General features: G+C 38.1%; 1 protein-coding gene across 1 annotated transcript; it reads right to left on the bottom strand.

Moving 5' to 3' along the window:
• Positions 1–273: 273 nt before the first annotated feature.
• Positions 274–24,213, bottom strand: LOC104521242 (N-chimaerin-like; the record flags this gene model as incomplete). Its single annotated transcript, XM_010163179.1, has 5 exons — positions 274–562; positions 14,544–14,657; positions 15,547–15,578; positions 19,903–19,958; positions 24,175–24,213. Coding segments are annotated over 5 exons (530 nt in total), but the record flags the coding sequence as incomplete, so codon positions are not given.
• Positions 24,214–25,859: the final 1,646 nt, after the last annotated feature.

Below are 25,859 nucleotides of genomic sequence, written 5' to 3'. Positions count from 1 at the left end.
ATGGTAACATCCATAACTATGACAATACGTGAACAAAGGAACCTCACAATGATAAACAACTAACTTCCAAATCACAGAAATTTGCAATATGCAACAATTGCCATTAAAAAACCCTATACCCAGTTTAAATATTACTATTAATGCAATACTGGAAATAAATATGTAGACTAAGTATCTACAGATACCTTTAGCACTTTATAGTAGAGGGAGAGGGTTAAAAGTACAAGAAAAAAATTCTAATAGAAAAAAGAGTGTGGGTTAACAATTGCTTACCCTCTTTCCTGCTACCTCATCCTCTCCTGTAGACTCCTGGCCATCATGTTCATCTCTCAGGGTTGGCATATGTTTTTTGTGTGCTGGCTCTCTGTTTAAAGTTGTATATCCTACGTGTTCATAAATTGGATTTATTGTCATCTTGGCAATGTATTCAGCTGCCTTCGTTTCAATATAAAGAGTAATCAATCCATCTGTCACCAGGTCATGGATGGACTCAAAACGTTTCTCCCCAACAAAGTGCTTTCCATCGTAGTAGAGTCTGAAGTTTCTGGTTTGACTTCCAAATCTGCCTCAATGAAATGGGAAAGTTTTTTTTATAAAGAACAGTAAGCAGAATAAAGACGAGTAAGCAAGCCTCTGCAAACAATAAAAACCACTTTATCACTTAAAGCTGTGACTATGCTCTGTGTCTGGTCCAGACGAGAATGAAAAACTCAACTACTACTTAGCACAGATAGGAAGGAGAGATCAACAACTGAGATAGATAGCCAAAACTGTCCCAGAAGGAGCTATTTGTTCTCTTATTCTTTTAGTCCTTCCATTATCCCGTGGAAAAACTGAAAATAACTTCACACTGTTTATGGCTTTTTTTAGTACTTTACTACTGCATCGCCATAGTCAATTTGCTTGGCTCTGATATGAAGAGTTCTCATAATAGAGTCCTCTATTACAGTTGATCAATACTGAGTTTTGATGCTGTCTCGGACCTCTGCGCCCCTGCTTGCTTGCAGGAAGAGGCCATTCAGGGTTCAACTGAGCTTCAGTGCCAACAATTACACTGAGGTAGAACTGCTGCCAGAACTGGAGCAGCACAGGACAAAATGGCACAAGGGCAAGCATTCTTTATTCCTGGCCAGAGGCCAAGGACTAACTCTTCAAGCTTTGTACAAAAGTCCTTCTGTGTTATGCTTGTTAAGTCCTGAGCTTCAAGCAAATCTTTGTAATATACAGGATATATAATGCATAAGCTATCTGACGCTAGCAGTTCGGCAGTCAGGGTGGAACAGGATTTTGATGCGGCCTCTTCACAACCATAAGAATGCCAATTTTACCTGAATATTCACATATTTTCAAAAACTGTACTTTGAATCTGCAACAATTTTCTGCCTGAAAGCAATCTAAATGTGTGAAAACACCAGTGTTTGCTCTTGGCAACAACCAATGCATTTCCTGTGGAGAAGATGGAGGCAAGAAGCTGCTTTCACAGCTCACTCCAGTGTTATTTCTTGATCAGACAAGCAGCAAGGGTGGCTGCTCAGGGTACTGGGCCCCCTTGTGAGGTCACATCTGACAAATAAATATTAAAAACTAATTTTGAAAGGATGGATTGCTTTCATTTTACAATGAAATGCTTCATAGGAGATGTTAAAGAACACTGGTGCTTTGCTGAAGTGGCTCCTTTTCAATGGGGCCTTGCCAAACAGGGGACAGCATAATTTCAGACCTTGCCTCAAGTAAAATATTGCAGTCTTCTTGCAAATATGGGTAAAATTACTTGTTCTGTGATGTATATTTTTTTTATTGTGTTCTGAATAAAAATGCCAAACTTTCCTATCTGCCTATCAATAATATGACAGTGACTGTAACTTCAGGAGCTGCTATTTTTACTCAGTGCTTAAGGGGGCCCTCAGGAATCCATGTCCTGCTCAGTAAGAAAAGAGAACATAATGTGTAGGGACTACTTGGGCATTTTACTGTAAATGTACTGGTACCTCTATGCACACTTTTATGCCACACAAACTAAAAGTTCACTGAATCAAACTGAAAAGCAAGAAATTACAAAATTACAGAAAAATAAAATTTTTACCCAATGCTAATTTCATCACAAGACTCAATTCTGAGTGAATACAAGTCATTCAGAAAGCATAATGTCCTAAGTTACAGCAGAAGGAGTAGGAACATATTCAGGCCCATCCTTCAAAGCATCTTCCTACTCAAGGTAGTGTGCGGCAAACAAGCTTTGACCACGAGACATACTCCTTGAATACCCTCCACTGTCAGTGAAGTCAACACGAGCCAAGAGTGCTCAGCACTTTGTAGTGCCAAAGTGAGCAACCTTCACTGTCTTCTGCTCAAGTCAGTGGGAATAATGCACATGGAGCACATACAACCACTATGATGTTAAAATTTGACAGGAGAGCCAAGTAAGTTTGAAGGTGAAGAATAATGGCCCTTACATGACAATATGCAATAGAATTATTTTTACTAAGAGACATAGCAGGTGAACTGCTGCTCTAATCAGTAACATATGCTCTGACAGTATTATAGCAGAGTTTTAAACAAGCTGAAGGTCACTTATTGCTCTTAGCTTTCTAGAAGAGAAAGTATTACACTAATCTTAGCAAGAGAAGATAAGGCATAGAAAAGCTTCTCAGGGCCTATTACTAAGTACACATGGTGTCTTGATTTTAGTAACTTCCTTCAGAGTTTAAAAGAAAGTTCTGAAAAACAAGATGGTGAATGCAGAGAACAAACAAAAGTTCTTAAAAGGATTAATCCTCTTCCCATCAGGGTCAGTAGGTACATGGCTCTACCCCAGCTATGTTTTACTGAGCAGCCCCTGCGCTGTATGTTTGTTCAGACTGCTGCACATAAAATGTGTCTTTGAGAGATACTATAAGGAACAGGATTCCCAAAAGTACATAATCTTTATCCCACTGCTCCTGACCCACATTTCAGCACACGAGTATCTCATAGACAACATTCCACAGTTTTAATTCTTTAACAGCAGCCCATGCCTAAACTTATCTCTCAAACAGACTGAAACTTCTTCCTCTATGGATCTGGGGTACTGTACATCTATTTTTTTGGCATGTGTGGCCTTCTAAAGGTACATTCAACTTTCTTTGTTTAAAATACATTAGGATAATTTAACAACTGCCACTTAAAGAAAGGTATTTAGACAAGCAAATTACTCTACACCACTTGGGAAAGGTGCCTGCATATCAGCTACAAGGGGTGAGCATTGAACATTTTGCCTGCATCTCATTTCCCTTTTGTTCCAAATCAAAGTTTTTTCTCTCTGTTAATTTCTTATTGGATACATTGTGGGGAAATGTATTGTCTCCTACTGGCAAGACGGAGGGAAAAACCCAACCAAATCCCCACAAATCAATGAAACACCAATCTCTTACAGAGAGTATACCATCAATAACAAATCTTGCTTTATTTCTTTCAAACTCATTTAAATTTCTTTCTGATCACACAATGATACTATTTTGATCTAACTACAATATAAATGCAAACATACATGTCCAATTGCAAATGATCAATTAAAATGTAACATTTGGTCTCTCCAGTCTTACTTAATACTATTTAACTTCAATTCTTCCGTTAGTGAGAATATTTTCTTATGTTTACTTTCTATAACATCACTGCAGCCTGGTTAATTATACATCACCACAGCAATTAAGTAGAGCCAAGATTTGGTATTTCAACTTCCTAATCGTCTCTTCCTAAAGGCAAGCATTAGTACCAGCTGGTTTTTGTTTAAAAAATAGAAAGCAGGACACTGATAATATATGTTCTCTTTTGGTTTAAGCAGGGGAACATTAGATGTTTTTCCAAGAAAAAGAAATAGGTCTCTGACATGTCAAACAGTCTCATTGTGTCCATTGTGCATTTGTTTGCAAGCAGCAGGACTACAGATAAAAGACTTTTTTTATTCCAAGTTGTCTGAAAAGCAATCACTCTGTCTAGTCCTTTTGGTTGCCAGTGGGGCAGGGTGGATAACAACGTGGGAAAACGGATTAAATGGTATAGCAAATGTGGCTAGTAATAAAGGACTGAGGAGTTGAATCAGGCATCATAGCATGAGAGAGACAGGCTTCAGACTCACCCACCTACTCTGTATGCAGCATTCACTGATAAAACAAAAGGAAGAACTGAAGAACCGAGAGCCCATCCACACTTTCTTACCATCTAAGAAGATGGATTTTACAGTTCACATACAGAATTGTACAGTAGCTACTCAAGTCTTTCACAGGCTACTTTATGATGAGAATAATAAATAGACAAAGGCATTACTTAAAATGTGTAGCTGCAACCAGACCACAGAATTAACGCCCCTCAGGGCTACTCATGTCCTCATTAGTTTCAAACAACTTCATACACTGAGCTGAGAAATTAAGTTCTGTACATGTGCCTGAAGGTCACTTGGACTTAATCTTCCCTTGGAGAAAAAGCATCTTAATGTGCTTTGCAGCCAGAAGATAGAAGTCTCAATTAAAATTAGATGCCAGAATCTCAGCTCTAATCTGTGAAAACTCTCGAACCAACACTTAAGACTAGAGTCTTGAAACTTTATAAAAAGCCACAGAAATATAAGCAATCTTATGATCAGGAAGGTCTCCTAATCATGCCATGTTCATATGAAAGAAAACAAATTATTCTACAGATCCTCTTTTGACCCATTTCCTTGTCAAAGCAACACAAGTCTTGCATGCAGCCAAAACCTCTTCTACCCAGTCATCCCTGAAGGTCTCCAACTCCCGAGAGCAGCTCATTTTTTAGGTTTTTTTATTCTTTATTGGCAACAACATTTCTGAGGATGGCCAGGGAACTGTGGAACTTGCCATCTTCCCAGAGTATCTGCCTGACAAATAGCATCATCTCCAAAACCTTAGCAGTAGCTTACAAGCATGCAATACACAAATTAAATCAAATGCATTTGAGATTGAAAGTAAAGGTGCATTTTATACAAGTGGAGACAAAAAGTCCTGTTGTCTGATATGGCTGGGAAAGGTGGCTGGGTACAGTCACTATACATAGTTTTCCTGTGCTGTTTGGAAGGGCAATATTGGCTGGTTGGCTGACTGTTGCTTGATGAACATTAATTAGGTTTAAAGTTATCCCTAAAACTTGATCAGATCCATGCATTGGCTGAATGCATGATAGTTTAGTTTAGAAAGGAAAAAGTGTGGCATCCTTCAGAAGAGAAAACAAGTTCCAGACCTGGAACTGCAAGGTGTCTACCCCACACCAATGTAGACACAACCTTCAAATCACTGTCTAATCAAGATCAAGTAAAAAAATTCAGAGCTGGTGCTGTATCATTAACAACAACCTCCAGCAATCTCTCTCAACTGAGAATGAAGACTTAACCTGCACCACTGCCCAGATTCCTTGTCCAAGAGGGAAACAATATTGTGCAAATACCATGCTGCAAACAGCAGGCAGTGAGGACCAGCACAGTGGCACTTTTCTGTGGATCATGAGCACTGTCAGGGACAACACAAGTGAGAGAGAGAGAACTGCTCTAGGGCATCAGCAGCAAGTAACAGCTGCTGAGACCAATGAAGACTGGAAGTGTTACCAGCCCTTGGTACCTGTAATGGTGTTTCACAAATAAATCTAACAAAACAATAAGAAACATCATCTTTTGTCTCAATGTCTTATTTTACTTCTACAAGTTTTTAACAGTTCATTTTCACCATCTCAAACTCTGAACAAATGTCAGCTGATCAAGGACCATGTATGCTATTAATATGCAGTAAGATCACGTAACACTTCAGATCATTCTTAATGTTCTTGATCAGTGATAGATCGTTTGAAAATAATCTGTTTGGTTCTGAAAAGAAGCTCTTGTACTGATGTATTACCTCTGCTTCCATGTCCTATTCCATTTAAACTTGATCTAAGTCCCTGGAATTGATCTGATGACTGAATCAGAATCGATACCAATGTTTTGCGCAATGTTTTACTGCTTTTTATAGCTGATGAAACCTCTGTGCTTCCTGGGAAAAGACACACTGTGGTTGGTGATTAAGATGCACTTGAAGTATATAAACACATGGGAAAGTAGTAAAGGCTCTTTAAACAGTGCCTAGAAGCTTCAAACCAGACATTATACACCATAAAACCAGCACACTACAACACAGATTCCTGCTCAGGAGCTGTAACTGGGGATAGTCTGAGAGATGGGGTACAACTTTTCAGTTTGAGCCATTTTTAAGAGATCCTAGACTTCTGTACTGAACAGACATGTGAGACAATATGGGAAAGAAAATCTCCTCTCTAATGGAGAAATGAGGCATGGAAAACTTAAAAGCCTTGAGCCCAGTCATATGTGAAGCCAAAAAGTGAGCCCAAATCTTCCGAGTTCCACCACAGTGCCTCAGCACAAGCCCAACACCTTTACTGTGCACCAGATTACAGCAGATCTTTGTGGGACAGCAGGAGCTATAGTCAGAGGTGAAGGACACGGCATAAAATGAACATGAGCTATATGCAATGAGCACAGATAGTGCTTGGAGACATTACCAAAAAGTTCACAACACCACCAAAGCAGAGAATATTTCTCTGAGAAGTGCCGAACTTATATGAGCAGGAGAAAGACTGCAGCAAACCAAATTGCCAAAGATAAATTAGACACTCTAGCCAAAAGAAAACAGAGCTGACGACAACAACAGATGGGAAGAGGAGGGAAGGAGAACAGGAACACAGCAAGAAGACATGAACCATAAGGAAAAAAGCATTCTAGTCTGTGGGAGGGCCTAGGTAGCCAGTTAATGAGTTAATTACTCATTAAGGTTAGTAGCTATTTATTATTTTTCTAAATACTTAAGCGAAGCCACCTCAGTACTGCCCAGGTGCACTTACATAAGGCAGATGACATGCAGGACTCCCACATTGTTTACTGGTAGCTAAACCTTCCATGTTATTGACAAAGTAACAGAGTATATTATGTAATAGGAAATTTTATATAGGAAAAGAAACAACCTTTATGCAGAAGATAATTTAAATAGACGTCCAGTTGTTTTACTTTAGAGCAGAGAAGCAAGCTCCAAAATTTATCATCCCATTTTCCCCTGGGGGCTAGCACTAACTTGTCTTGAGGTACCCGGCCAACAGAATGACAGCTTTCATTTCAGCAGAATTTAAGCCTTCATAAAATAAATATCTGGCTCTTCAGAAGGAAAAAAGCAGCCCAGCATAATAGCTGGCATACCCGTTGTGTTAGGCTATTAAAACAGCTTTAAGCACAAACTGTTTCTTTCATCTAAAAAAAGCTATGGATACCTGAGTGACCAGTTTTTGAAACTTGCCTGAATTCTGTGCCTATGGAAGTGTGACAGGCTAAGCCTGGGGGAGAAGGAAGAGTCCCTCCCTGAGAGCTTCAGCCAGCCACAGAGGAAGGAGCACTCTTTTGCCATTTCATGTAGAATAAAGAAAACTGATCAAAATGGGTCAGGTTGAAACATATTTATCCCACAGACAGTTTGATCACATTTTGGGCAATGCTATTTAACCCAGCTAAGCTTTAAAGTTGGTGTGTGTGCATGTGTGTGTACACACATATGTATATACAGTTTCCCAGGTTTTTCAGCTAGCAACCAAGGAATATTGTGTAAATATTTTAGGAAGGTTTCTGGAAACTGAATTCAACCCTTGCTACTGCAAATCACTGCATTTGCAAATCAGGTAAAAAAAAATACACAGACAGAAAGATCTACAAAGTTTAGTCCTTCAAATGTTCTTTATAATTTTTTCTTAACAACTAACATGATGTCAGAATAGTTACCACAGTTAAGGGATGCAGACAACTACTGTTTTGCTGGGCTCCTTCTGACTACTTACAGATCAGGTGTGGATTCAGGATAAAATGACCAAATTCTGATACATTTATAATTTTAAAAAACCCCGTAATTCAGCTATCACATAAAAAGTTGCTTCAAACAATTCTTTCCCCAATTCCTCTCCCATGTCCCAGTCTGTAAAATGAGGCTTTCCAGCAGAATGCAGATGTAGAATTTTAACCTCTGAATTCAAGAAGCCTTTTGCAGATGATGAATTTCACATGTGAAAGTAATCCCATGGCAATCAATGCGTGCTCTGGAAGAGCACTACACGTGTGTCCCAGAAGAGCCCACTGAAAATGAACAGCATTTGGCTACCAAAGCAATTGTCCTCTGAAATTAAAAAGGTTCATTTGCAGCATTATCCTCTAATAGCCTACCAATTATATCTCCTTTTAAAATATCAGTGGCTAGCTTCTTAACACAATTTCATGATTTAGAGAGAGAGAACATGTGTATCAATTTCTTGCACAATACATGTCATTGGTCGACTAAACCAAGGATTACTAATTTTTGACATTTATTTTGCCTCAAGAATTCTCTCCTGATGCCACATAACCTTGAATGTGCCCTAATCCCCAAACATAAAGAAAACATGAGTCATAATCACAGCTAACATTATTACCTTTTTTTAATCATGCTGCAGAACCTTATTTCATTCATTCGCAGTATCCACAACAATAGAATTTGCAGGAAGGGAAACCATGGTAACCAACAAAACGTGCTACAGCTGATATCTGCTCAAAAGAACATGCAGTACCATCACACTTCAACGCCTACCACTAGTACAATCTCTACCCGTTTCCTCTTTATCCTCATCCTAATTATTAAACAAGCTCTCAACCACAAAAGGCTACTCTGCAAACCATGTCTTATTGTTACTGTCATTTGCTATAGGTCCTAGCATTAAGCACTGTACTAGTCTTTTGCCAAATTTAAAAGCAGATCTAATACCTCCAGGAGTTAATTAGGAATTTATAGTTCTTTTCATCCGTTTGGAATATCTAATTAACATTACAATGTATTTTATATTATTTTTATTGTCACAGAGACTTGCTGACACGTATGGACACACATGCATACCTACAGTAATTTTCTCTTGTTAGTAATTTTTTTTAAACCTCAGGGTTGCAAAAGATTTTCAGTGCCATTCTCTGATTAATTAATTTGTAAATATTGGTGAATTCTGCTGTGGTTTTTTTTTTTTTTTTTTTTTTTTAAAAAAAAAGCTATGACAAACCACATCCATTATTAAGTACAGGCATTAAATATAGTAGGGTGCTGATTTGCTGCTCTCATGTGTGTTTAAACTTCATTCTCCTTTATCCAGACTTTGAACTGATACAATTTCACAGGCATTCTTGGGCTCTAAACATCAACTTTATTTGAAGGACAGCTCTGAATATTTAGCTAAACTCACACATTTAAAACAATATTTAAATTATAATTTTCTTTTTCGCTAAGAACATACTTGTACTTCTGTTACAAATTCTGAGAAATTTGTTTCCTGAAAACAAAACCCCCTTTGTTTCAAATTTAGTTTAAAAGGTAGTCTAACTCAAAAAAAAGTCATGATGCAAATTAATTGCACAAAAATGGATGAAAGTAGACAAAAATAGCTCATCAGACGATGATCAAAATACAGCTTCTTACATAATTGGAAAGCAGATTTTACAGTAACTCACCAGCAACCTTAATAACAGAAAAGTTTTTTTGGGTAAGCATCACTTTTTCTACCTTATTAAAGAAGAAGAAATGTTTAAAATCTTCCCTTTGAACTCAGTTAACCATTCTACAGCATTGCACTAAGAATATTTGACTGCCTCGGTTAAGCCAGCAAAAGCTTTTATTTGTCCTGTCCTACATTTTGTCATTTAATCGGTGCCAGGTCGTCTATAGCTATCGCAGCTCAGGGACAAGATCTTTAGATTTACTAAAGCTAGTTCTATAAAAGCATCAAAGCCTAATGCTCCACAGTGGTCAAAAATTCATTTAGAAAGGTTTAGAGAACAAAGAAAGAAAACTCCATGGCCCACTTCATCCTGACAGGATGTGCACTCCTGGTCTGCTCCTCTCCAAAAGACCATCACAGAGTAAGAGAAAGGCAAAGAGAAAGGTAACAGAGATGATGAGGGGTATGGAATAGCTTCACTATAAAACCTGAATGTATAGCCTAGCACTCATCAACCTGTAACGAGAAAAATAAGGGGATGTGAGTGGCATGGAAAAGGTAAATGGAGATCAATCATTCACTGTTTCTCATAATACAAAAACTAGGGAACATCCAAAAAAATTGTGAGATGGAATCTTCAAAAAAGGGATGCTGCTTCTCATAAAACGTAGTTAACTCATGCTACAGTAGCAGACAGCAAAGTTTACTAGGGTTCAAAAACGTGCTCAGAAATTCATTGCACAAAACCAAAAAAAATCTCCATCAAAAGCCTGAAAGAATAGCAAAGATATCAGTTCTGCTCAGAAGTCCCTGAATAGCAAACTTTCAGAGGCTGGGGGAACACACCAGGGAACTACTACCACATATTCATCTTGTTCTTGCACTTTTCTTTCAATGTTTGCTATTAATAGCTACTGAAGAGACGACAGTGGACTGGACTACCAACGGGTCCTTCGATGTAACCCAGTGTGTTCATTGTCAGAGAACTTGCTAATACAGTGACAGAGATATATAAATCGGGATAAACTCGTTGCAAAAAAATTATGCAGATCTCTCTCCAGATCTGCCCATTTTATGATGGCTGAAGGCATCCCTTAGAGTAACTTAAAAAGAAGTGAGATGCAGAAGAGCCATGTTAGGAGTAGGACGGTCCATAAAATAACCTTTGTGCACCGACTGTATTTGCATTCTGTCCATTTTGGCTGTAGCTGAAGGCTGCAGCTTAGTGTGATTGTCCAATCTGTTCCAGATTTCATAAAAACATGTTTTTGTAACTGTGAATTCTGTCTGCCTACAAAGGAGTTATGATTTGTGGTGTTAACAGTTTACTCTTTATCTTCTAAAAAGATTAAGTTGTTTAACAAGAGGAAATTCAATGCAGAGCAAAGACAATCTGAGTATCTCTGGAAGATGTCCACTATAAATAGTCTAGAAGGCAACGAGGACAGAGACAGAACAAGAGAGAACGTGGTTGATTTTTCCCCTCTAATACAACCGTCTGTGAGGTGATCTACTTTAATAATTCCCGAAGATAATAACTACTTACACTTTACAAAGCTGAGTTAGGGTTCAATTAATTTCTATCAGATTTGTGGCACAGAGGGTGAGGTATTCACAAGTACAAAGTTTGGGCAGTCATAATAATGATTCTGAGTTCTACCTTTATCTCTCACCTAGCTTGCTTGGTAGTCAAAGGGTTTCTTTAGCATTTTTTTTAACTTTCAATTTAACTTGTTAGAAACTTTACCAACACAGCAAACATCTGATGTTGAAGTTGATTAAAAAAAGTAATATAAAATAAATAAATAAACAACAAATACCAGGATGTCTTCCTCTTTGAATTCTGAGGATGCAGAGGATGCAGTGCCTTTACTTAATTTAGTAACAACAAACCAAAATATTAGACAAAACAGAACTACAGCTGGAACTAAACTGAAAACAAATTCACCAATGGCTGGTGTGAACACACCATCAAAATTTTAGACATCATCTACAATAGCTGGTGGAATCAAATGTGGCATTCGAATTGTTCCATGATGATTTGAGGAGTTGGGTGGTTTGGGTCCTCAGGACAAAGCACAAAAAGCTTGTTTTTGCCATTGCAGAAATGAAGGCTGGAAATATATCATTACAGAGACATCATACCTTGCCACAGAAAGGGCTATGATCCTGTATCCCTGAACTACTCTTCACAACTGGATGCACTGGGTTTTTCAAGATTTCCAGGCACGCTGACACAAATGCAGGAAGAAGACATTGCCACTGCTGAGCCATCTGCATTACTCCACTGCCTGCCCCACAGCAGAAGCACCAGTAACTGCAAGCCAGGAAACAACCCTGTCTCAGTCTCAACAGCAGCTGATCCTACCTAATGTTTCCACAAAACTTTTACGTTTCAATTAATTGGGATTTTATGATGCAATCACATCTCATAGGTAGTTTCCAATTTGTCCTAATCACATTTGACAGACTTTCAAGGATAGACAAGTCAGGCAACAGTGAGAGACAGATTGAGTAGATACATGGAAATCCAGAGGGAACCAAGTATTTATGTCAAGAGTCAACGAGTACCCTTGAGCATCTATATTTTACTCAAAATTTTCCATTTGTTTTCCAAAGCATGTCTGAAAAACAATCATTTCACATTTTGTCATTATGTTATTTATTGCAGGATTAGAGCACCTCTTCAGCACTGCTGGGTTAACTTCGTAAAATGCTGTGAAACCTGTCCTGTGTCCGTTTCCTTATATAAAACTAACAGCTGACCAAGTTTTCCTTCCTCTCACACCTTCTAAAAGGTAAAACAAAGGTAGAGAAGGACAAGCAAAAATCATACAGAAGTGATCTTAAAATTCACATGACTGCTTGAATGACAAGAGTGGCATTTAAGCCTAGTACGAGAAGATGAAATTGACTCTAACAGCTAGAAAAGAAAGGCTGAAACCAGAGACCCTGAAGCCTACCAAAGTCTTCCATTGAAGTTGGAAAGATTTTGCCCATACATACCACCCTCCTGACAACCTCCATTTCTGGCCATGGAGATGATATTCTGAAATTCCTACTGGGTTTATTAAGCTGCAGACAGAGCTACCTTTGCTGTCTGGCAGCGTGGTGACACCAACACAAATGATGATCTTAAAAAATGCTATAAATGACAAGTAAAATTACATAAACTCATCACAGGAATCACAGCAAACTTCTTACAGTCAGGCTGAACAAACTGCAGAAATTACCTAGTCTTTAAGCAATGCTACAATGTTAGCAACACACTCAGTGGGAATATTAGCTAATAGGTATATATTGCATATATTATCCCAAGAAGAAGAAAAACAGAAACTGAGCAAAACTCTGCCCCCAGTCAATGGAAAGACAGACTTCTGCTACACTTCCTAGTAGAGAGAAAAAGAAATCCTAGTGGTAAAATTCCCATATGTGAAAGACACAGCATTGCAGTTCACAGAGAACTTTCACCTAAGGTATGAGAGCAAAGACCCTCATTCGTATACTTTAAAAGCCAACAGGAAGACAACAGAGCATTACTTGCTGTGGGATGGAAAGCAGCCTTCTAGACCACTGCCCTTAATACACAAGTCATCCAGCTAGCGCTTAAACATCATGAAATGGCTGTAATGTGCTGCAGATTCAGATTCTGAGGTGTTTTACCAATTGCTGAATTTCCTCAAAATAAATCAATAACAACAGCTTTGCTATCATTTGAAATTGTTCCCAAACTGATCACCAACAGCTATCCATTCTCTTTTCTGTTGAGCATAAAAATTTATTTTATTGCTTTCAAAGAGGTTTTCCAGTTTGAAAGAAATACCATCAAACCTAGAAAAGACCCGTCTTTTGACTTGCTGGACTGGAGGAGCATTTGTAAAACAAGCTGTATCGATACACCCTGCAAGATGCTCAGCAGCTTCATCATTCACAGCGTATAGACCCTGTGCCTTCTGCGCCATCAGAAGCATGGGGCCAGAGTTATTTGTCTTCAAGCCAAGTGTTAAGAGAACTGTTTTCTTTTTAGTTTTAATTTAACAATGCAATAGCAGAAGTAGACGAAATGGAGTATTAGAACCTACTAAGCAACACCAATTTATTTATATTGTTAATGCAAAGCAGTTTAGATAACAATAATGTTTCTACTTGGAATCTTATTACTACAGAAAAAAAATCCCAGTAAAACATACCCTTTCTTCCCCCTCAAAAGAAAACTAATTAATCACAACCTGTCCTTTCATTATATTCTTATTTTAATCATAATCTTATTTTACCCATATAAAACTTTCAGTAACTGCATCTTCTCCTTCAATGTTTTTCTGTCCCACTTAGATTTAAAACATTGCTAATTACCATCCCCCATCTGAGTACTTCAGTGTATAGCCCAGGCCAAAATAATCTCCATTACCCTGAAAGTAATTAAACTATTTTAAACTTCCAACTATTTAAGTTCTTTTTATTTCAGTTTTTTATTTATATCTGATCCACTTGCCAGAATTTTGCTGAGCACAGAAACAGATCTGCAAACACTGTTAGGTAACAGGTGTTCAGACAAAAACAACTCCTGATTTATTTGCCATCCTACAGAGGGAGTAGAGAGAATTAATTGCTTTTCAGCAACAGCTAGCTAGCTAGCTAATAACAACACAGTAGACTAGTCATGTGAGCTCATACGATGCCTTTTATTTCTTGACTACCTGCTCTCCCAATGTCTACAGGTGGTCACATCTGTCACATAGTGGGAGAAGAGCAAAATGAAGTGCCACCAGCAAAAACACAATTGCTATGATCCTGGTGGTGCAAACAATAAGTAATGTTAGCACTTCAGAAAGGGTTAGGGAAGGTTAAAGATACCAAGCCTGTAACTAGGGTAAAAAAGTACCAGTTCATTAAATGCTGACCATGATTTTTTGAAAAAAATTAAAACAATCACAAGGAACTTTAAGCACTAAGGTCAACAACACAGTACAATCTTTTGAATATTTTATAAATTTAAAAATGAAATATTAATTACCAACCTTAATGCCAAAGTGTAGGTTCCAGGTTGCCGTTGGCTTTCACGAATGAGATAGCTTCCCTCTGCAACACTTAATAATTGGTCAGCTTCCTCCCTTGAGATCATCCCATGGAATCTAAGGAACAAAGACTTTTTGAAACACACTTTTTTTTGCTTTTAAATCACCTTTTCCTCTTCCTTTAAAAACCACCAACCACAGTAATTAAAAAAGAAAAAAACATAACTAACTGATTTGCATGAATCTACGGCTTAAATTAATCTCCCTTTCTGCCTGTATTTGAAGCCACTTTAAATGGGTTAGAAAGGCTTCCATGAAACAATATCTGCAAAACAAGTATACCGCTTTTTAAATCTGCCTCTATCAATTAAGTGTGTAGAAATAAATCCATTTTTTTCTGCTGGCTTCACGTGTTTTGTGCCAGTGGCATGCAATACAGCATTTTGCAGCACTCAGGGATATCATGGCAATTTGCTAAAATCTCAGGGATTGCATATAATCTCAGTAATTACTGGTGCAATAGCCTAGCAATACTACACATCTTTTAACAAAATAAACGCATGTAAGATCTGCTTTGTTTTGCCACACTAAATGTAACCACCTTTGCCTTAGTGGTCTGAAATAGAAGACGCACATATATACTGCACACTTATACACTTATATTGCACTTGTGATCCAAATCCTTTTTTTGCCTGCACACAAACATCTTTTGCAAAAGCCAACTGGAGGTGGGGTAGAAAGAGACAACCCTTTGAAAGTACAGAAACATATGTTTTTCTCACTTAAGGTAGCACTCAGTGATATCCATATCCATCAGAAAATGCAGCTGTAATTTTAGGTAGACAAAAGTAATGGTACTGCAAAAATAACCTGATGGTGAGCAAGACACACTACTGTAAAACACACAGAGAAACAAAGGGCCCAGGGCAAACACCTGCAACCTTTTCTGTAACTATTATAACCAACATGTCTGGATAAACCACTTTTAGAGATGTGTGTTACTTACTCTCTTCCATAATATTTAGGTCTGTTCTCTACCTAGAAGAAATAAAAGAAACTGTAATGTTTCGTAACAAGTGAATTCATACAGCAAGCATACTGTCCATAAAATAGTATTAAAAAATACAAAGAGATATAATGTGAAAGCGCAGACAAAAATAATCTACTAAATTTATCATTGAGTACCTTCACACAGCAGTCAAAGATGCCCTAAATATGCCTGCATGTGTGCATATAAAAGATTATATGCACAACAAATACAAATTCCATGGAGGTAATACAATATTAATTGGACAAACAACATTACAGTTTGGATGTAAGCCTCATGCAGAAGGTAAATTTCCTTAGAATGAATCATCAACTTTACAAATTAACTTCATACAGTGTTAAAGCCTTGGCTCTGCTGCACCTTCACAACAAAAAATCCCAAATGAATGAAATGCTCCTTTTACATCAGTGTAACTCCACTGATCTGCGTGCTGCTCTGATATGAAACTGGTGTAACAGTGCAGAAACTCAAATTCTCTGTATTTGAGAAGTATTTAATGTTAAGCAGGTGATTCTGTTGAATACACCTCTCAGTATCAGCACTTGTACAACAGGTGACTTTGCACCTTAAATAAAAGGTTGGGTTTTTTGCAGTGTGATTTTCAATTATTCTTTAACAAGTACTTTTTCCCCTAATCATCACTCTTGCTTATGTCAACAAGTGCAATACAATAAGGCAAGAGGAGCAATTTATGTGCTAATACCTTACCAAATTACATGTTGTTCCCTCCCACTGACCTCTCTGATGTTCTCTGGACCAAAATGCTCTTCCTAATATTTAAGAATTTGTTTATACAGCTGAATAACTCAACCACTTAGGAAAAGATTCTGCCCCCACTGACTCACGCATGGCTGCTAATAGGAACCCAGCTGAGAAAGAGCAGATCACAAAGCTCAACACTAGCAGGAGAGGCTGAGACCAGAAAGGTTAAACACATTACTGCTCGCTGAATACATTTTCACTTCAAATCTGGCTCAGCTGCATAAATTGTTCAATACTTACTATAAAAAAGTTACCTGCATTATAACGAACTAATGCAGAAGTAGGAAAATGCACACTGATAATGTATGATTTCAATTTTACCTTTATTAGGTAAAAATAAGCTTCAAAGAGCTTTTCTTTTATAAATTGATTCTTTGATGAGAAAATGTGTATTTAATATGCTCTGTTCTGCAGCTAAATATCTGCAACTGACTTGATTCTTCCACAGCTTTATTTTATTTAGTTCCATTCTCACTAGTTTCTAAAACCTGCAGCTTTTATTTCTCAGTTTCTACAACAATGTTCATGGTGCCAACACAGGTTTACTCTGCAGAGTTCAAGAAGCTATTTTAAAACACAGAATGTCTCTCTTTTTAATTTTTTTTTTTTATTATTTTGTTCACTGTGGCACAGGGGAATTTTTACACTTACTTAAAGTTTGTCATATGTTATAATCTTGTTTTGGAATAAATTCATAGAAATATGACATTATAGACACTGATGTGTTATATTTCTTTCCTCAATGGCGACAGGACTTAGCAGAGTGTTTTGATTGTTTGTGGTACTTTTGCCAGTACCAATGACTCTAGCAGACTACATGTCTAGAGGGTTAGACCCGGAGGATCTCTCTACATAGGGATGCAGTAAGCTCAGATAACCTTGGATGATTAGTTCGTGCAAGACACCACTCACCCACAGCAAATTTTCCTCCCTAAACCAGTCCAACTTTTCAATTTGCCACCAGTATAGTAGCTAATTTTAAAATTTTATAATAAACAGTATTAAAATTCAGTGAACTAGGATGAGAAAATTACAGTGGTCAGTGTGATTCGTATTTAAAGAAGCTTTATGCAGATGCTTTTATAATTGGTAGGCAAGAGTAGGGCTTTTGTTTGATTCCAAAAAGAAGGCAATCTGGGTCTGATCAATAGCTGAAGGATTTCCAGCACCCCACAGGCAGGAGACATTTTTAATTTTCAGATACCGTACACAGATTTATATCTCTGCATATCTGGCTGGATAGGTTAATAGTATTCTAAGAAATACTATGAAAGAAAACTTAGTATAAAATTTGTTTGTGACTCCTTATCATCCAGGGCAAGAAGACCTCAAAGCACTTCTCTGCAGTCAAACTAGCATGGGATATAATGCCAACAGAACTTACTGAATACGCCGGAACCCTTTATCAGTTTACAGTTTCTCCCTGACACTGTACAGGGTACGGGTGCATTGTGCAGCTGACATGCAAAACAATTACAGCTGTTATGTCATCTGCTGTAAGATTTCCTTAACTGTGCTGGTACTTTCCCACTCCTTACAGTTCTATTATGTTTTTTGATTGGTTTTTTTTTTAAAGAAACCAAAAGGTATATAGAAAAATTAAAGTTCTAGTTCTGTAAGAATGAAAACATTCACAACTGAGGCTCTCAAAGCATCTAATTGAAGAAACTGAAGAATTGTTGCTCATTACCGCAAGAGCCCAGCAACTTTATAGGCATACACTATAAGAAAGTTTGTCATCACAGGAGCAAACAGTGGCAGGGCTCTGAGAGAAGACTCAGCAAATAAAATACTGCAGTGATTGTACAGGCACGTCAGCACCTCAATCAACAGTGTCAGAAGGCTACCAAAAATCCCTCATACATTTTACTATATCCATTTACACACATACCACCACTTCCCCCACCACTGAAATACATTTGAGGAGAGGAAGGAAAAAGCCAGTATTCAACACCACTTAAAAACAATAAACACAATCCATTGCAGGCAGTGAGTAAAATACTTCATCCTGTTCAGGTAAGCACTCTCTACAATCACAAAGCTGTACTACAAGACTAAGCTCCTACAAAACTTCAGATATTTTGTATATTAATGTAATTAAAAATCCTATCATAGAGAACACACAAAATAAAAAAGAACCTTCCTAATAATGTTGCAATGGGAATAAAAAACTGGAAAATATCTAATTTTTTTCACAGGTGAGATCTTATATTCTATAGAGATCTCCTTCAAATCTCCATCACACCTTATTTGAGGTACATAACTTATCTGTACAACAGCCTTAACAAGAACACCCCTGCTTGGACCCTCCTTAACAGTAGAAAGGCTAGTTAAAACAAAAAATTTTGCTACAATGCTTCTTGTAAATTTCACGTATTGTTCCCTCCTATAGCTATGTCTTGCTTAAATGCAATCAGCTATAGCTATACCTTTTATAAAAATAAAAAACTACCAAATTAACAAAAGAAAACAAGAGTACTTCCACTAAATGCAATTTCACTTCCACAAAATCTCTGCTTTTTATCTTAAAAACTGACAGATTACTTTGTAGAATCACAGTTGGGCATTTGAAGAGACAATGGAACACCTGTTTAAATCTGTAATCCTCTCTGTGATCTAGACTGTAAGCTATTAATGTTCCTGACAGTGCTATGTCCCTCTGTATTCAATACTACATTGAAGTGACTAACACATTTCAAAGATTAATTTCCTTTCTCTTGGCACATGATAAAAATGCTTAATTTTTGTTGCAGCAATGTAATAACTTTCAGTGGTTATTCAGCAAGAGCTGTGTTTTGTAATACTGTTTAACAAGTCAAGCCTAACTTTTCAGCATTTTTGAAATTTAAGGTAATGTTTCCCAGGTTCCTAACTGAAACTGCAAGAGAGATGCAGTTATGAGTAAAATCTTGCTGGCACAGATGTTTGGTATCAGTTAAACCCTCCAGCACCACTGCTGGAGCACCTCTGGAGAAGTGCTGCTCTGTTGGATGGTAGTTCAGGGCATGCTAGAAACCTGGGGTCTCAACAACTGACCCCATGAACAGCTGCTTCTGCATCACTGTGTGTCAGCAGGATCCTGTAGTTACTGTTTGGATCCTTAAAACCTAGGGCTCTGCATAGCTTTGCTACTAGTGTTAATGAATCTTAAGTACTACAACTCAAGTAACAGCACGAGGGCAGGTTTCAGTCTTCCCTCCTGATTGATTGCATGCATCTGTCAGCGATGTGTCTAAAACAGGTGTGTAGTTCCCCTGTGCAGCTCTGCTCTTGCTTCTGTGAATTTCTGACCCAAAAGGAGGAGAAAATGAATGTTTCCATTTATCAGAGAACCAAAAACCAGTAAATGACTCTCAGGTATACATATCAGACTCCAAATGCTTTTTAATTCAATGTTCAGATCAAATGGATTTCCAGGTACCAGTGCCCCCAAGACTACTTACTCTAATCACAGCAACAAGTCTCTCAAGGAACCGTCGTTTGGGTTGGACACCAATAAGTATAGACTTGGAGCTGCTGGACTCTATAAAACTGAATCTTTGTAATACCCACCTCACGAGTGCAGGTTATCCTTCTAGGATGGGGAGCTTCCTGTTGCAACTGATACACTAAGTGAAGGCAGAAAAATTCTGATTAATGCAGAATCACTGTATAAATTAGGCATTTTAACATTAAATGTTGCTTTTTAAAAAAAAAAAAAAAGATTCTCTGCAAGATTTAATGCAAGGATGCATACATTAAGGTCTCAAACATTACTTACGAGTGGTCAGAAAAAAGAATGTTGCTAGCCAGTGCAGGATTATTTATTATCTTCACAATTAATTGATTGAGTACTAGGAGGTCACTGGGTAAGACCAGTCAAGTTTCCATCAAGCAGATCAGAAAAGGAATCATGATAAACCCAAATTAAATTTCATTATATATCAAATCAAGCTGCTGTCAGACTTCCTTCAGTAAGCAGATGGAGTCCCATCTTATTATGCTGATCACACACTCAGTCACCTGGTTAGGACTTCACAAGAATCATTCAGAACTCTGCAGAATCGAACCCTCTGCTTTTGCCACTGCTCAGTGATGACATTTCTGAACAAAGGAAAAAACGGCCTTTGCGTTTGCAGATCTAAAGACATCAGGAGTTGAGTAGCAGGGTAGAACAATTAGGGCTCAAATTAATGACATACACTTACTAGTATCTTCCTATCCTCTCTCCTCCCCACCACCGTTTTAATTTTTTATTTTTTATTTTTAAATGAGCTTCATCAAGCCACAATAAATCTTAGGAGCCAGTTGTAAATTTAATGGTACTAATGTGCAGACTTTCTAATATAATACCAAAGGAATGACTTTCAATTTCTATCCAAAAAAGAGTTTGGTTTGGCAAGCCACCTTCAAAATGAGGCTGTCAACACTAAGTTAGTATTTGAATAGTACTCTAGAACTGATAAAATGGACATTTGGAACTATAATCCTTTGAAGTAATTTTTCAATCATTAGTACTAACACCAAGATCTAACAACATGTGCTGTCACTTTCTTCAGGTAATAAGACCATATATTGACTTACCCAGTAAGATCTGACTTATTACACTTCTCATTTGATCACGAGTCTTTTGCACTGACAAATGCTGTATTTATGTGCTAAGCTACATAAGAACTGAGAAAATGGCAAGATGCCCAATGGCATGGCAATCATAAGATAAACTGGAAAAAATCACTCCCTTTGCTGCAAAGAAAAAAGTCTCATGTTTTTTCCTGATGTTACTAAAATCAGTCCTTACCATTCTGTACTGGTATTACAAAAATGATTTTTGCAAGCGATGAAAAACAGCACACCAGTATATAAAACAGCATTTTTTTGTTTCTAGCATGACCGTTTATTTGCCCAGCACACAGATACCCCAGCTTCCATTCTAAAAGTTGTATTTGATGGCACTCGCCCTTGTCCATGTCTAATTCTGAGAACTGCAGAGTTAAGTTCAAAGGGGAAAAAAAAAATAAATCAAAGTGAATATGGATTTCTTTGAATTTCACAAAAGGGCAGTGGAGACTCACAATCAGCTTGCTATGCAGAAATTGGCTAAAAATTGAGATTTCTTTCCCATGTTACTTCAAGCCAGGCTGAAAAGATTTTCTGAAGGAAATTCCTCTTCTCCAAAGGCAGAATCTTTCTACTCTTTCAGTCAGAAGCACAGCAGGTAGACTAGCTAAGTTACAAAACAGGATGCCTATTCCTCCTCCTCTAACTGATGTACACAATTCAAACTGTTCAACACCAGTTTCCTTGCTGTAATTAATGCCAGAGAAGTAAAACAACATTTCTCTTCATCCATCATGAGACACAAATATAACCAAACCCCATGAGTCTATGCTTAATTTAGAACCATGGGAAGGGTTCACCATGGGGAACCATGATGGTGTAGGAGAGTGTTTTGCACATGTATTTGCACACATCTAAGCCTTCAGCTCCTGGCAAGCTGCCAACGATGCTTCAGTATTGCAGAGGTTGGACCCCTCCTCTTAGGGATTACAGCATGGAATAAACTGTACAAAGAGGCAGTATACCCCGAGTTCACAGAAGGTGCAGAGCTGTGACTCACTGTGAATGCCTACAATCAAAATACACAGAGCTTGGTATTGCAATAACGATCAATGATGTTTAATACCAAGGACCAAAGTGTCTCAGTTTTATCTTTTAGCCTTCTGCTGCAAGAAAAAAGCTTGCTCAGATACTTCCAAGTGCAACTTCTTTAATATTAAAGTGGCTGACTCGGCATATGACAAGCTACTGGCATAATAAATGATGACTCAAAAGGCACAGACAGGCTTTACCACCAGATTCACAAACAGATCAAGGTCCCAGCCATCTCAATTACATGACAGCCATTGCCTCTGGTGGCAATTATTAAAAACCGTTCAAGGTCATCCATCTAAAGAAAATACTGAAGACAGACAAATTAAGTCTTCAGCCTTTTTTTAGACTTGTTGCCTTTCTATTTTCTTCACTTAACGTAACTGTATTTTAAGACACTCTGACATTTCTAGACTAAGGCACATGCAGTTTTGCCAACCCCTGTAATTTTTACTACAAATTTCACAATATCTGACTATTTACTTACAAACTAAGCTCTCTGAAATTTGTTATGAGACATTCTCATTTACAGAAGTAATCTAATGCTCATATTGCATAGAAGATCATGACTATGTAACTCATGATCACTTTAACAACTCAAAATTTGGAAACCAAACCCAAGCAACAAAGTTGATTTGAGTTTTAAGGCCAAACTGAGGTTTTTGAATGTGCCAGGTTGGCAACAGCAGAGATAGAACAGAAACAAATGACCTCTGTGAGTCATCAACAGAAGACTGGTCTAGGTGACAGAAGAGCTGTTTTTCTAATGCTCATTTAAGTCTACTACATATATTTTAGCTGACAAAGAAAAATTAATCTGCTCTCTTACACTTACTCTCCTTCTAACCGTGGTGTTCACCAAGGCTTTAAGACCAACTCAAAATCTCTGACCAAAAAGAACCTCCCACTGCAGGATGGAAACCTTTTTGAAATAACTGTATTTTCTCAGGTGCTAAATCCCCCCAACTTTTAGACAGTTGAGCAAATCCCTTTAGCCAGCCTGAAGACACCAAGCCTTGAGAATATATACAAAACAAAATGCAAATATGTCTGACATCCCCAAACTGTTAAGTGTGTTAAACACGCAAACATTCTGCTTTCAAAATCTGCTTTTAACAGTAGATTTTTCTTTCTTGCTGTGGTTCCTCAAATCTCAAAATTTCTCACATCTCAGCTTTCCTATCTGCAAAGAACTATAATTTAGAGGAGAGGCACTGTGAGAAGCTACGATGCTTTGCTACAGTGCCATTTTTCTCATGTATTCTCTTCAGTCTCCCTGAACCTCCATCAGCACTTCCAAATAACAGGTTATCCCTTTAAATTTTGAAATATAGAAAATTTCCATGTAAGTTTGGTGTTTGTTTGTTTGTTTAAATTAGAAATGAAACCCAGCAAGTTTTCAAACTTGGAGATATTCAAAACCCACTTGAATGCAATCCTGTGCAACCTGCTCTAGATGTACCTGCTTCGGCAGGGGGTTGGACTAGGTGATCTCCAGAGGTCCCTTCCAACTCCTACCATTCTGTGAAGTTGTGAAATTCCCAAGGAAGAGCATTGCTCTGCTCTCAGGGCAACGCGCCTGGACTACTGCCCTGCACACCTGCCTAAGGCAGCCAGCAAAACCAGCGTCCTCAGAGCTAGGGCACACGTGCTGAACAGCTACAGCGCCAAAGCCGGCAGGCTGGTAGGAAACCGAGCCCTTCTAGTCAGGGCTTCAAAAAACCTGCTTGTGATTTGTCACACCAGGTCAAATGAATGCTCTTGCTTTGCTACATCAGCAAATTCTGGGGGAAAACTATTTATTATGAGCTTTACTAACCAGCTCAAGTCTGAACTCTAGTGATGCAAGGTACTAAAGCACAGGAGCCCTAAAAGTGTTCAAGTGATACCAACTTTAAGGCATGAATAAAGTTTACACAAGCCCCAGTCTAGGCAGCCAAACCAGTATAAGCCAGGCCCACACAAGAGTGGGACCACTTCTGTTACTAAGGTGCAGAGAATCTGCTCCTCTGAATAATCTGCATTCACTTACCCCTGGGGATTAACAACTGTACCTATCTTTAAATAGTAATGAACTCCTTGATGCTTCTTAAACTCACATTCTGATGAAAAGAAAAATTAGTGTTTTAAAGCACACAACTGAAACTTTTGCAGCTCTGACTTGGGGGGGAGGGAAAAGTCCATTGATAAACTTACAGTAAGATTTCCAAACAGGTGGTCTGTATTCATCAGTATCTGAAAGAAAAACAACAAATCTTAATGTTGTGTTGGAAACATTTTAACACAGAAATAACCCTGCAGAAGCACTTGCAGATTTATTAAGATAAATATTGTACCTAGGTTCTAAAATGATTTTTTACTATCAGAGTATCGAACAACCTGTTAAAAGTTCCCTTTCTTAAACTGAAAATAAGAAAAGGTATTTTCTTTAGCCAGCTAGAATAAAAACTATAAAAGCACATGTGCAAAAGGGCAAACATGCAGATTGGAATCCAAAATACTGGGGTGGGGGGAAGAAGAACACCTATTATTCTGCTATGTATATATCCGTAAGTTCTCTTTTAAATTATACCAGAAAGATTTTTTTAACCTCACTTTATACTCTAATAAATCAGTTTTCATCCTGCCATTAGCTTTTTCCTCTTCTGGACAGCAATTAACAACTCCTAAAATAAAATCCCAGTATATAAGTACTATGAAATATTTTGCACAAAAGGAAGTGGTTTTTTTCCATACTGAGTACAGCTCTACTTGGAAGCAGTCAATATGTATTAAAAGTATCAGCATATTTCTAATCCCAAATTTTAATTCTCAAATAAAATTAAATTTTAAAAATCCCATTGTAGTCTACTACTTGGAAGCAGTCAATATGTATTAAAAGTACCAGCATAATTCTAATCCCAAATTTTAATTCTCTAAAATAAAATTTTAAAAATCCCATTGTAGTCTAAGTTCTATTTCCCTTATGACTTGCTGACAACTTATCTGACATTTTGAGCCCAGAGTTCTGTTGCCAGCTTCATCCCTGATCCACTGTTTAACCACTCTGACCACTTCAGTTCTGATGCCACAAGGTACCGAGGCTTTGTGCAAGATGCAGTGCTCGCCCGCCTTGGAGCTGGCGGGAGTCGCTCAGCACTCATTACACCACAAGCAGAGACACCCACGCAGCCAGCCTTGCACTCCGAAGGCCCTGCTCACTGCAGCATTCATTTCCGAGCTCTGCTTGCAATTGTCTGCTCACTCAAACTACCTGCTGCATCCAATAAAACCATAATTTTTAGTTTTCATTATGAGGTTATGTAAATATCAAGCAATCTGGGAACCTGTTGCTTGAATTTTGGCCCGAGTGGCATCTTCGCTTGCGAGTCCTTAAGGCCTCCAAAACTGAGTGTGAAGCTGGGAAAGAATTTTGTTGTGCCTCCCCTCAGGACAAGCAATCTGCTTTCTTTGGATACTTGCTTTAGTCCATCCCTCCCACCTACAGTCATGTCAAAATATCTCTAAATTGGAGCTTCGAGGAATGAGATATTTTCCAGTTGCATTGGCACAGACCTGCCCAGACCCTCCCCAGACCCATCCAGCACGCTCTCTGCCCTGCCTCAGCTACCATTTGGCTCAATTTCTCACCGTGTATTTCAGCGCCAGGCATGAAGAGGGTGCAGTCCTTATGGACCACCTTGGTGGTAGTGAGTTTTACAAATACAACTCATTATGACTTTATTATTAAGGCATCACTTAGTCAAACTGCCATCCCCCAGACTATGATGAGTTTTGATCTTTGCAGGGTTCTGCGGGACCCGCAGGACCATGTCCCGGGCATCGGCCCGAGCACCTCGCAGCTGCACACAGACCTCCAGCGGCCCGTGCGGTACTACAGC

The sequence above is a fragment of the Antrostomus carolinensis genome, unplaced genomic scaffold (assembly GCF_000700745.2).
Source record: "Antrostomus carolinensis isolate BGI_N321 unplaced genomic scaffold, ASM70074v2 scaffold25702, whole genome shotgun sequence".
NCBI lineage: Eukaryota > Metazoa > Chordata > Aves > Caprimulgiformes > Caprimulgidae > Antrostomus > Antrostomus carolinensis.
Note: the sequence above shows the minus strand (reverse complement) of the source record. Positions and strands in the feature narration are given on the sequence as shown.